The 14,642-nt window shown below is 37.6% G+C and overlaps 1 protein-coding gene across 2 annotated transcripts in view; it reads left to right on the top strand.

Annotated features, from left to right (window-relative positions):
- LOC139145104 (toll-like receptor Tollo) overlaps positions 1 to 14,642 on the top strand; it is a 29,068-nt gene that overhangs the window by 11,816 nt on the left and 2,610 nt on the right. The window contains exons 11-15 of one of the 2 annotated variants that reach the window (XM_070716055.1): positions 5,276 to 5,489; positions 6,302 to 6,417; positions 8,593 to 8,723; positions 11,507 to 11,746; positions 13,657 to 13,806. Coding sequence is in view for 1 of the 2 variants with exons in the window: in XM_070716054.1 (XP_070572155.1) it covers positions 11,560 to 11,746; positions 13,657 to 13,806 (337 nt within the window). In the remaining variant the exon portion in view is untranslated. Of the gene's footprint in view, positions 1 to 5,275; positions 5,490 to 6,301; positions 6,418 to 8,592; positions 8,724 to 11,506; positions 11,747 to 13,656; positions 13,807 to 14,642 lie in introns of those variants that run through there. The other variant, XM_070716054.1, reaches the window with a different exon arrangement.

Below are 14,642 nucleotides of genomic sequence, written 5' to 3'. Positions count from 1 at the left end.
ACTTTATATTCATGTATTAATAAACAAACAGAAGGGAAAACAAACATAAATTTCATTTGTAAACGAATAGGCCGGAAGAGAGGACCTCCCAGGAATGCGTGGTATGTGTTCAACACACCTTGGTAACGTATCGGAGGTGTGTTTATAATCTTCCTTCAAAAACAACGTTGGTCGACGTACCTAACGCCGCATCGAACTGAATCAGACTTCTTGGGTATACTGAACAATTCCGTGTAAGTCAGGAACAAGAACGGAAAAGGCTTTGTTGACGCGACGTTCGTGCTGGCCTTCAACTTGTCCAGTTTATCAACTGCGTTCTTGCAATACGTACACTTTCGCATTAGTCTTTCTTTTTCAAATAACAAAAGACATGTTTTACATACGACCGATTGTGTGCTGTACAATACAAGCAGGGTTGTCGGTTGGTGAATGCGACCGTGCCTGCAGATTTTATATACCGCGGTATTTTGCATGGAATTTTCTATTGACCCCTTGTGCTAAGTTAAAACCACAACAAGAAGAGTCGAGAATTCTCTCTGCAAATCAAGGAGCATTTCGAACACAAACGATTCGGATATCTTTACCTCAACATTACTAGCTACGCAGCTCGAAAGTTATTCTCGGAAACAGGACGGAAACAGTAGTAAAAGCCGGAGTTTGCATGGCAGCTAAGGAAACTGGCTTTCCTTTCTCAGAAAGCATGCAATGTACTGATACTGCTTATGCTCCCTTGGGTCTGAGACTTTCGCCCTCTCGGCCATAAACGTCAGTGAGCTGCCAAGAACATGATAGTTCAGTCACATGAATCTGTGTATATTTTGATACATTAATTTATCAATGCTTATACTCAGCTACCTAACGCATCAAACAAGGGTCACAGTCAGGTCCTTTGGACGTTCTCCAGATGACATAATCGATAAGTGTCGCGGAAGGATTTTCACCAGGTTGGAGCACTAATAAATAACTGGTCATCAGTGTGTCTTCGCATATCAAATCGACAAGTGTATTAGAAACTTCGAGGGTTCACATCCTTCACTCTAAAGTTGTTTTTATACAAAAACACATTTTCAGGAAAGCAGACGTGCAAGGGAAAGACACAGCGACTTGGCGAAAAAAACAGTGCATTCGCATTTGTGTCCGATGTACACATCTCTGTGATAATTCCAGTTTATCAATCGACGAACTTACGTCTAATTGTAGTGAACTCCGAGCAAAGTCCCGCATAAACATGTAAAGGCGAGCCAGTGGCCAGATGATGATGGATTGCATAAACTTCGAAGTCTAACATCCTTCACTGTAAAGCTGTCGTTTTAATACGAAAAAAACCCAACATTTTTGGGAAAGCGAATGTGTGAGGGAAAGACACCGCGATCGCGCGACTGAGTCCGACAGCGGCGCAAGAAGTGTTTCCTCCGACAGTCAGACATACAGTATGCTATATCATGCATTTTTAAAGCGTGTCCTAACATTGACAAAAAAGATATGTCCAGAAGGTTTTGTTTATAGATAGTTATAACATTGTTACGCAGGGTTTCACGCATGTTCAAAAACTGACATAAAAAAGATATGATGTCTAAAACATTCGTTTTATTCAGCTGACAGATTTATCGTCTTTGCTTTGGCCTAAACATCCCCGTTTTCGCTCGACAAGACTGTGACATCAATATCTCAACAACGTATAGATCAATCTGGTTGAGTATTACTGTGCTTTCAAAGTGTCTTCGCAGCTTTCATCTCGTCTTGAAACGAATAAGCATATTAGGCATTAGTTTTTATGCGACAAGCGGCGAGTTTCTTCCCTCCAACGATGACCGGCTGTAGTCAAAAGCACATAGATTGTCATGTCCGTGTTTATAAACACCAATGAGCTTGACCCTCGAATCGCACATCCCAAAGCATCTTGGGGATTTTGTTTACCCTTGTCGATCATGTGGGCTTTAATTCAACTCTCTCAAGGTCAAAGGTTTCTAGTTCCGGCTCCACTGCTTCGATTAGTGTTCTACAGCTCAAAGAAGCAACCGGCGAAGTCATAAATTGGTCTGTTCCCATTTGAACATGTCAGAAAACTGTTGGCGTTCGTAAAATTGGGGAGTGATTATTATAAAATAGGTTTCTTTGGACACGGCTTTTGAGAATGTCGGCCCTTCCTCCTGTTATAACTTGCTGGTGCACTCGTTGTTGACTTTGTCAGAGTTAATCCGGTGATAATCTGGTAATAGCGTCCACATATTAGTAATTTACCCTTGCTTATTTTGGCAAATCAGGCACACAAACTCATCAGATAATAGACTAAATTACTACCCTCGCTTGCTTGGCGAATTTGGCAATCAAACTGGTCAGATAATAGATGCAACAAAACTTCGCTAAAGATTGTCAAATACGAAAAAAGAACTCGTTATAAAAACCAGCGCTAACATAAGACAAAGACACCAAAGCTGCAAAGAAAGGTTGGTAGTATAAATCGTTATTGGCAATATATATCATAGTTAAACGTATTAAAATAAAATAAACCATAGCAAGAAGAATCTTGTCCTGAGAAAAGACACCTGGGGGCGGACTTTAGTGCACTTTCCTATAGTTTGAGCCAATGAAGAGCTGTAATGGAGATACTATTTATTAGGCTTGGTGTGTAAGCATAAGCATAGTGTTGTAAATTATGTAGCGTTTACAATTTCCTTGAAGAGCAAAAAATCATTAAAGATGCTAAAATGATGTGACATCGACATTCGGTTACTGGAACGGCAGGCAAAACTGAATTTTGTACTTGTACTTTTATTTCTGTAACATTCCGTTGTTAACCCTATGTGGGCCCTGCTCATTATAATAAAATAGTCCAAAATGACCGCCATATTGCTTTGCTGCATGCTTCAAGCTGATCCACGATGTGTGTGCTAACCATTTCATGCACGGGATTATTGTTTGTAGCTAACAGTTTTTTACGTTGTATCATGAATTCTTACCGTTAAACTACCATGAATTTCATTGCCATATCATTATTTTACTCAATACAGACCTTAGATTCAAAGAAAGGGTTGTTGTTTTATGTGCAGCAAATACATGTATTGTATACACCCTGTTAAGTGCATGATGCCAATCCGGTGAATACATGATTATAAGACCCCCCTGATGATTACAGCCATTTCATGTTGCTGAACCCGGGTCTTAGAATCGGAGGAATACGGGATATATATATATATATATATATATATATATATATATATATATATATATATATATATATATATATATATATATATATATATATATATATATATATATATATATATATTATATATATATATATATATCTTACGTTAATCGCTTGACTTTGCGAGGGAATATACTTCGATTTCTGATGAAGTTGTTGACATCATAATGCACTCGAGAATGACAATTCTCTTTGACGACATAACACCCCCGATTAAACGAGAGAATAAGGATTTATTTGATGCTTTGAGTTTCGACGGTGCTGAAATATGCGAGCTGGTGGGTCTGTATATACTCAGCACACTCGCCAAGAAATATAATAAAGATCAAATCGGCTTATACCGGGATGACGGGCTTGGTTTACTCAAGAATACCACGGCCAGCAAGGGAGAGAAGATCAAAAAGGAAATCATGAAGGTGTCTCGTGACATAAGATCACAATTGAGATACACCCTGTTACCTGCATGATGCCAATCTGGTGAAACATGATTATAAGACCTCCCTGATAATTACAGCCGTTGCATGTTGCTGAACCCGGGTCTTAGGATTGGAGGAATACGGGATATATATATATATATATATATATATATATATATATATATATATATATATATATATATATATATATATATATATATATCTTACGTTAATCGCTTGACTTTGCGAGGGAATATACTTCGATTTCTGATGAAGTTGTTGACATCATAATGCACTCGAGAATGACAATTCTCTTTGACGACATAACACCCTCGATTAAACGAGAGAATAAGGATTTATTTGATGCTTTGAGTTTCGACGGTGCTGAAATATGCGAGCTGGTGGGTCTCTATACCCTCAGCACACTCGCCAAGAAGTATGATAAAGATCAAATCGGCTTATACCGGGATGACGGGCTTGGTGTACTCAAGAATACCACGGCCAGCAAGGGAGAGAAGATCAAAAAGGAAATCACAAAGGTATTTCGTGACATTGGCCTGAAGAAACAAACTTCTTGGATGTGACATTTAATGTGAATGACGGCAAGTTATATCCGTATCGCAAACCAAACGCACAAACAATGTATGTCCACAAGCAGTAAACACATACATGACGCAATAAGCAAACGTCTCTCAACAATATCCAGATATAAGGGAAACTTTGGTAAATACAAAAGCCACTACAATACGGCGCTGAAGACGAGCGGATACACAGAACAAAATGTATATATGTCTAGACCAACCAATCAGCGAGGAGAACCAATAACAGGAAACGTCACACCAACCACCTTTTAAGCAAGAATATGGAAAGTAATATCGGCAAGAAATGTATTCAAATTCGATGACAAACACTGTCCAAAGTGGTCTAAACTTCACAAGATCTTCAAATGGAACACAATCAATTAAAGTGAGTTACAGCTGTATAAAGAATATGGCAAGTATAATCAAATCGCATGATAAAAGGGTAATAACCGGAGATCAGCGTAAGGGTCAACCAGCTGATTGTAATTGCTGGGACAAATCTACATACCCCTGGAAGAGTAACTGTCAAGCAAAAGGTGTGGTTTACGAGGCCAAAGCATCAATGGAGGACAGATCGGAGAAGGTTTGCATCGGTCTCACTGATAAAACCTTCGAGACGCGCTTCACTAACCACATGCAATCGTTCCGTAAGGAGAAATACAAAAATAGTACAGAATTGTCAAAGTTTTGTATGAAACTTAAAAAGCAAGGACCAAGTCTTTGACATTCGTGGTTTATTATCGACAAAGCATCGAGCTACTTTAACAAAAGCAAGCGATGCAATCTTTGTATCTCCGAAAAGCTGTTTTACTATTTATAACGCACTGCTCTCCGCGTCGAGCAATGTAATTTCCCACGACGACATCTGTATACTTCGATATATATTATATAATATATATATATATATATATATATATATATATATATATATATATATATATATATATATAATATATATGCCGTTGTGTTGTGGGTTCGAATCCGATTGAAAACTATCCGTATATATATTCGTATAATCGTTTTATTATTAGTAATCAGGTGTCATTATTGTTGTTGATATTCTAATTTAGCCAAACCGATAGTTGAAATTTCTTCAAAAGAAAAAGAAGAAATTGAATATGGTGTGATGCTGTTTTTAAAGTGTACGACTAAGAATATTAAATTGCCAGAGAAGAATGATCAGTGGAAGGAAATGATTTTATGGTCTTTCAAAGGCGAATATTTAAATCAAAGTTACTCGAAAGTTACCAAGATGGGATACTTCATAAGGTATCAGACCGTTGGGTATGTATGCTTGTGCAAGATATATATATATATATATATATATATATATATATATATATATATATATATATATATATATATATATATATATATATATATATATATATATATGGAGCAATTAAAAAATCTGTGGCAGATATATTCACTTTACCTAAATGTTACGGCTGGCATTCTTTTCACTATGTGTATTATAACCATCGCCGATTCTCAATCCTTGTGGATCTGTCCGAATGCCATTGTATAACGGAGATTGTTCTGCTGACGCATTGTTACAAATGTCCCTCATTTAGAAAACTTTCCTGTTCCAAAGGTTTCAAGTCACTATTTTGATAATTAACATTTACGAATTCAAAAACTTCAAAATTTGTTTAATCAAATCGTTAATTTCACTGTTTACCTCATACCCTACTGTTTATTCAATCCTTCTGACAAAAACTACAATCACACATAGAAATTCGGCTTTTTATAATTATCATATATTTCTTTACAAATACCAGTCATTACAAAAACTTGCACCATTTCCCAACTTCACTTTAAAAATATATTATCTGTCTGTAATATGCCCTTATTTGGGTTTTTATTTTGAAGTTTTGTTGCAAATTCAAAAACATCGGTTATACTACAAATCCATATTGATTGGGGGCTTTTTTACTAAGTATTTGATACCTTTAAGTTATTTTCTTTAACCGTTCGTGCTTTGTCTAATCAATTTATTTAATGTATTATTGCCTGTTCTGTATATCAATAACATTCATTCTATGATACATCAGTTGAGTTTCCTTTGTGCCGCATTTATCTTATGTTTTCCTTAGAATCTCAGCCCTTCAAAGCATCAGAGGAATTACTGATGATATGGCAGGGATCTATACATGTGAAGCAAAAGATCAAGATGGTAACATATACAATGCTTCGGTAAACATCATAACAAGTATGTATTACATGATTCTCTTTTATGTTTGTGTACTTTTCGACAAGACCAAGAGACACGCAACTGGTTAAACTAAGAACTTACCTTCATTATCATTATTATAAGAATAACCTATACGTCATTTTTAAGATACAGTGAAAGGTAATGTACCAGAATAGGATTTTTTGAATTTTTCTATACCTTAAGGGATATTCCCCTTTCATCGTTTTGGATGGTGATGGAACAATCGCTGCTGGATCCATCTTCACTGTAGCTCTTCCCGGTGTCATTCTGCTGATGCCGTGCCATTCAGTGTTTTCGATGCATTCAGTTATTTCATTTCCCCTGATACAATGGGGATGGTGACTGCAGCAGGAGGATTTGACCAAGAATATCCTTGTTCTAGTCCATGTGATGGGAACCTGTGGTCGATCATGTATCCGCTTGACATTTTCGCGGTTGTTTTCTGCATGACATAAAACTCTTTCCCTTTATGTCAAAGTAGACTATATGTGCAGTCTGTCTCGTTGCTGCTTGATCTATTTTGATTAGATCTGATTTCAGGAGATCTTGTCGTGTGCGCATTCGTCTGCCAAAGAATAACGTTGATGGGGTTTCTCCAATGGTAGAATATTATGTGGTTCTATATATAGACATCAAGTGTCTACTACTTTCTTCTGTACTATTCTATTTTCTCCCTTCATGACGGATTTGGGGTTTTAAAGATTTTACAGATTTCTCTTCAAATCCGTTGTCGTTGAGTGGATGCAGATAGTAGCTTGGTCTGGGAGAAATTCGATCACTATTGTAATTTATCAATCCCGCCCCAGAAAAGAGCAAATTTGGCGGACATCGTTTTGTTTTGGTGCATCAGTCACGGCTTTCATTTCTCTTTTGCTATGTGGAGCTCGTGTATGTCAATAAAATGAGAACAGAATGTGGTTTCATCTTTGAATAATTCAGAGTTCTCCAGGTTTAAATACTTCTTGAATATTGACTGATATAAATGTCGTCAGTTCCGCATTTGATGATCATGTCATCTATGATGCACTTAGCGCGATAGCTCCTTGCGGTACCCGATTCATGGACCACTGTCTTTATAACAAGTGCGGAGGTAATGCCTAACGTCGATCAATAGTATCAGTATAACCTTTTTCTGTATTGATGGTGAGATACCTTTTTGAAAATTAATCCATCTCCATCGGATGATAGGCATGATGCATAATGGTGCATATCAATTTTTTGCACCTGCTTGGTCTGCAAAGGTATCTTCAATACTTGGTAGTGGTAGTTGGTACGATCTACCTCCAGTACTGGTTGACTGTAGTCTTCAAATCTCCATATACGCGGACTGCACCTGAATGCTTTGCATCTAGTACAATCGGTGTTACCCATTTAACTATGTCTTACTCAGGTCAAAACACCCCACTCTTCAGTCCAATTCCTTCTCCACTTTTTCTGAGACAAGGAATTTCTTGCTTCGACTTTTCTGGAATTTCCTATTTTGCTTTCTCCCTTTCTTTACTTGGAACTGCAAGCATTCTGACCACGACCTTTTTTCTTACTGTTATGACAGTCTGCATCTTAAAATCTGCAGTCACAGGGCCTTGCCACGTCAAAAGCAAGGTTTTGTCTTCTCCCTGAGGACTACTAAATTGACAATCCTAAAAAAATGTAAATTACGAACAGTAAAAAAGCACTACACTGTACATTCTATAGTGGGAATGCAAAAGCAAACAATTATTTTGGTAGATTTTCTCCGCACATCTTGAATCTAGCCAATCATTCTACTTTTTCGTCTGTTGTTGTTATTTAAGTAGAACCTTGTTCCGCCGTTCTCGTTAATGTTGAATTCATTTGTACATAAGTGTAGCTTAAGTTAATGATTTTGAAAATACGTTATGCATGTAGTCTTATGATAAAACTCTTCAGACAAACATGCACATTCGATTCGTGCAAAATAGCGCTCGTGTTTTCAAAGCAGTACATTACTCAAGGAATATTCTCCTATCGGTATTTGCAACGAATCTCAAATTACAAGAAAACTACAGCGCTTTTAGTTGTGCTATTTTGTTTTCTTAAAGGATGACGGATAAAGAGAGTATGATTTATTTATGCTAGGTTTACAAAATTATGAAACTCTGGTAATGAGAATCTGTGAATGATTAAATTTGCCTACCTCTTTTTGTGTAACAGAGTGTTCTGAAAATCTTTATGAAAAAACTGTAATATGTCATGTGACTGTGAAACTGGTTCATCGACTTCCTGTGACCGGTTCTATGGTTGTGTGTGCACTTCTGGCTGGACTGGGAGACACTGTCATATAGGTACAGTTTCAAACAATAGTCAATTTTGTTTTTTTATCTTGGAATATGCCTTTGATCGACATTATAAAATGTTAGCTAGCGACTTTTTACATTTGCCAATCCTTTCGTTAATTCTTATTTTCGTCAGGAAATCTAAGTTCACGAAAACTGTTAACATTACGAACAGAAGTGCACTTATGTTTCTAATACGTACAGCGGCTTGTCATTTTAGTGTGGAGTTTCAGGGTTTGGCACACACGGATTTTTTGTTTGGCACAGCCAAGGTTTACAGTTCGACACAAAGAAATACCAGACGGAAATGCAACATTTTATCCAAGACAGACGACACGTTTTCATTTCTGTCTTCGTCTGAGAATGCCGCACAGTGCAGTGTTGTTGCATGCAAATTTAAGCGAGTTGTTTTAAACGGTCACAACTGTCGGTCTGAACAGAAAAAGACCCACGTTTGATCGTCGTATCTTCGTATAGCTATCGCCTCGGAGTATTCTATCGAAATAATGCAAAATACACGGGGGAGAACCTACACCCGTGGAAAGGCAACCAGCAGTGATCTCCGGCAATAAGTAGTTCACGAAATAGAGGAGATAGGTGGTGATAAGGCGACTGGTTTTGTACCTCGTGGATCATATGTACAAACAGCGAAGAAATTGCGATTGGCAGCAACGACCGTATTAAAAGAAGATTTGGGTACATTTTTGCAAGACCGGTTCAGTAAATCCCCCTAGAAACTATCGCCGTGGTCGACAGAGAGTGTTCCTTGGACGTTGAAGTTGAGTTCATAGAAGCCATCAAATCTGAGAAGCCCTCCGTTAGGGACCGTTCAGTTTTTACGGCCTTGGGGGCCGGCAAAATCTTGTCGCCCGTGTTCAAACAATATAGACACCCTGCATTTTCGTGAAAAAAGATGACCCCCCCCCTTTGTCAGACGAAAAAAATTGATGAACCCCCCCCCCCGGATGAAAAATAACCAAAACACATATGTCAAATTTACCCGCACGGTTTGGATTTGAACTCCGGTACGCGGCGCACTTTATTCGTGTAGCAGAGATGCCAGTGCACAAACTTCTTAGCCACATCCATGCAAACGTCTGTTAATTAGGACTCGTGGTACGAGTCCAAAAGGGTTGTGTAAAATTGTCTGCGTTTTCCCCTGACAGTATTGGACTTGGACTTGGTACTAGACTCATGCTTGTTTATTGCAATGAGTTCAATCTGTGCCTGCCTATCTGCGCCGCTGCTCTCAGAGAGCAAAGTTGGCGGGAACAAGTTTTCATGTGCAAGTTTTGATGAACACTAAATACACAGGCGGTTTCCGTTATGGAAGTCAAACCTGGCTACACTGAGTGAGTGTTACCCTTCAGGGTAAAATACAAATAAATGTTTAGTCAATTTCATAACAAATAGCTTCAATTTTTGCATTTATTTTAATATTCCCGGTAAAAATCACGCCCTTTAGTGCAAATCACATCCCTTGATGTTAAATGGAATAGTCTTCCGGTGTGTTGACCGAGACTCCGAAGGTTTGAACCAATCATACGCCTGTATCGGGAAAGATTACTGTCACTCTTAGGTAAAAGTTCTGCTACAGTGTTATAGCTCCGTAACAGTCTGCATGATAAGAGAACGTTCGGCAATCCACACATCCTTTGATGTTTGTGTGTCGGAGTACAACAACTTGTACGTTACAGTCAAGAAACCCGTGTGTGCCAAACCCTGAAACTCCACACAAAAAAGACAAGCGCTGTAATACTGACGTTTGACAAACACTGATTGCCAGATATACATATGTAAATTAATGAACCTAGCTTGAACCTTTCCTTGAAATAAGGGTAACAATTCCGTGAACAAGTGCGTGGGGACTCCTTTTAAAAACAGCTGACTCTGTGTGTCGCTCTGCAGAACCGTTTCTGTTGTATGTAGCCATTCTTCTGAGAGGTTTCTGGTTGTGAATGAACTCAAGGAATATTGCTACTAAGCTTTCTTGTACAGAAAAGTCCTCGTTACTTTTCTTTTGTATGTCACTGTTCTTTTGTGTTCTTCAGTGCGGATTTCGAGCAGTTTTTCTTGTAATGGATGGTGATTGATTTTTTGCAACGGGTGTCAGCCTATTGTCTCATTGTCTTTAGGTTGCTACATTATAATGCCACCAGACATGGCTTTAAACCGGTTTTGAGACTCTAACTCCCAATAACTTAGGTTCAGTCTTGAACCTCTTGAAACTGCTATGAGAAACTGCTATGTCATGGTAGAATGGAGGCAAGCTTTGTGTACGTACAAAATTGATCTATGTCAACACAGATCCCAATTGTTGTTGTCATTTCCAGCTCTATTGACATTAATTTGGACTCTGATTTGGCTATCCGTCTTACTTAAAGATCAGTGTTGTGCGATAGAAATGGAAAATGCTCTAAAAGACTTTTAATTTATGTTGGTAATACTTATCTTTTAGAAAATCAGAAGCAACACATACTTATCTTTGAGAAGAACCACTCCCTCCCTCCTCCCAACGCTTGACGTTTGTTCCCTTTTGGAATCGTTTTTCGAAACTGATTTTTCATGCAAGCTGAGAACTTTTTAGTGAGAGGGAGTCTACATAGCTGCTACTTGAGTTTCGCAATGAGTCGCTTAACCGTTTTGCTTAGAATGGAACCCCTTATTTAAGGGAAGAATTCATCTAGGTTTGTTGACTTACAAATAAATATTTGGTAATCTATTCGTCTCAAGGATATTAAAGTATTACTAACAGAAATATAAATCCTTCGCCTCGATTTTCGGATTCGTAGACACAATTCCGCCCACGTTAAAAGGATGTCCTGATGAAATAACAAAAGTTGTAATGAATGGAGAGACAAAAACCAATGTGACATGGCTAGAACCCATGGTGAAGGACAACTCAGAAACGTCACTTTATACAGCAATCATGCGCCAGGTACCACTTCTACATAGGGACAACAGTTGTCCGATATACAGCCACGGATTGGCCAACAATACTGCCCATTGCAGGTTTAGAATAAGAGTCATGAGTATGTAACTTTTTTATTGTATATATATATGTGTACACGTACGCATGTATGAACGTATGTAAGTCTGTCTGTCTCTCTTTGTGACTGCCTGCCTTCCTGCCTGCATGTATGTAGTATGTATGTATGTATGTATGTATGTATGTATGTATGTATGTATGTATGTATGTATGTATGTATGTATGTATGTATGTATGTATGTATGTATGTATGTATGTATGTATGTATGTATGTATGTATGTATGTATGTATGTATGTATGTATGTATGTATGTATGTATGTATGTATGTATGTATGTATGTATGTATGTATGTATGTATGTATGTATGTATGTATGTATGTATGTATGAATGAATGTATGTATGTATGATGCATGTATGTATGTATGTATGTATGTATGTATGTATGTATGTATGTATGTATGTATGTATGTATGTATGTATGTATGTATGTATGTATGTATGTATGTATGTATGTATGTATGTATGTATGTATCTATGTATCTATGTATCTATGTATGTATGTATCTATGTATGTATCTATGTATGTATCTATGTACGGTTCTATGTACGGTTCTATGTATCTTTGCATGTGTCAATATGTTTAGTCATTAAATGCCGCTTAGTTATGGTATTCAATGAGATTTATACCAGTTTACACATACGTGCACGAGTGACAGAGAGTTTTTGTATGAGTTAACGGTCAAAACAGAGTTGTATAACGATGCTGAAGCAGTTTATTGCTGTTATGCCACAGCAGTTTAGGTAACACAGGGACATGAGGGGTGATAAACGGGTGCTACAGCGGGTGAATAAAGACTAGATTTTTGTTGTTTGTTTAAGACACCACAAGCTCATGCTGTTCTATGTAATTGTCTTTAATGCGCTTTGATGTATAGGCACTGCAACAATACATTATGCCGGTTCGTACTAAGCGATTTTCAACAGCAGCAACAATAGTGCAAACTTCTTCACAAACATAAGCAAAACAGTTCCTAGTATACCGTGTATTGTCCTTGTTTTTTTTGTAATAAAGCTGCATTCACAAACACTGGGGAGAGGGCTAGAGAAATTCAGGGGGACTTAAAAATTCTGCGGGTGGTAGAGGGGGGACTTGAAAGTTTTGCTCAGTCTACGGGGGACCTGAAAATGTTTTGGTTCTTATTTTTTACATTTTCAGATTCCATAGTTGGGTAGGTAATTCAATGATAACTGAACAATATTTTATGTCATCTAATGGTTCTAACGTTAATGATAATAATTGAACAAACTCTAGAATCATTTTGTTTCATTTCATGACCTTAACTTTGAAAAAAATTAAAAATGTATGAATAAATTTGAATTTCCATAAAAAAACAACAACAAGCAGACCTTGTAACAGGACAGAAGCTGCAACTGTTGATAATTTTTTTCAATATTTCTAAGTAATGTATCAAATACAGTTTCTTGCCGTCTCCCTACAGCGTGCTGCAAAATTGCTTTTATTTGCTATGCTGTTGGAATGAAATATGTTTCGGTTTTAGTTAGAGGCTTGTCTCTCATCCTGGGCGCTCATTATCCTCCAACCACCCGCTATTGTTTCAAGCTGCAGACGATTCTAAGCTGTAGTCACTTTATCAAAGAATATTTCCCTTTTGGTAAACACAATATGAAAAACACCATATGACGTCACTATTTCGAACATATAGGGACGAGACGTAGCTGTTTTCTCGTCAAGTGACGTGTTCTGGTGAATGGTGACATGAAATGAGCATGTGGTGTTTATATGTTAAACTATATATCAATGTATCTATCAGTATGCGTACCTGCCTTCCTTCAACCATGCTTGTATACCCGTCTGGGTAAAAGTATACTTATGAATGACTTTTATAATCGTTAACTGTTACATTTTCTCTCATTTTCCTCATCGTACAGATCCAAATAAGTTGCCCGTAGGTCTCATTATTGGGGTAACTACTGCGTGTTTGCTTCTTCTCCTTCCTTTATTTTTCTATCTTGGATACCGCTACAGGCTACAATTGTACTTATTATTGTCGGCTGATATGGATATTGATTATTATGATGGTAAGATATGATTAATATTAATATTTGTAGCAGCGCATTGAAAGCCACGCACCTACACTGCACTGCACCAACGATTAAGAATAATGAAGTTACAGTAATGGCAGATACTGGATGCAATTTGGAATTGCATTACGTTTCTATTTGGCAGAAGACAGCTTAATTATTGGTAATTACATGTTACATTATTATAGGCGTCTTTTGGTCTGTATCTTGAGCACATCTTCTTAAAGAAGGAAAGTGTCACAGTTTCTGTCGGTGAGATGAATCTCCTATGATCTGTCAATAGAGTAAGCTATGTAACCTACAATGTTCGTGGACCAATAGTTTCAGGTTTCTTTACTGTTGATGGTGTAAAGTCAATACAGATCAGGTTGCATTGTATAATTGCATATCCAATGAGGGGGCAGGATATCATGCTTGTGTGGTCTGCGGGCTTTCTTTTTCACCGTCTGTTCGGTTTAGTTACTCTCAGACTGTAAAAGAAGTCAGTAAAACCGTTGGATGGATGAGTGGATAACCTCTTTGCTAGTAGGGTGATAAAACTGCCAGCCTACCCCTACCGAGCTGAAGTACAAATGCATAGTGGGTAGGGTTTGGATTCACCTTCGAAGGATGGTAAATTTGAAACAAGTGTATCGCATGGGTAGTTGTGTCTCTATCAGAGAATAGGGACTTTAGCGACATGCCCTTGAGAAAGACAATTTTCTCTTTTTGTTTTGAATGGATAAGGATTACCACATTTTCTCGTGTTAAAACCTTGTTAAAATAAAAAAAATCAATAGATCAAACTATCGATCGATCGATCAATCGAGCAGTCAATCAATTGATCGATGAAC

Source organism: Ptychodera flava, chromosome 12, assembly GCF_041260155.1.
Source record: "Ptychodera flava strain L36383 chromosome 12, AS_Pfla_20210202, whole genome shotgun sequence".
In the NCBI taxonomy this organism is placed as follows: Eukaryota; Metazoa; Hemichordata; class Enteropneusta; family Ptychoderidae; genus Ptychodera; species Ptychodera flava.
Note: the sequence above shows the minus strand (reverse complement) of the source record. Positions and strands in the feature narration are given on the sequence as shown.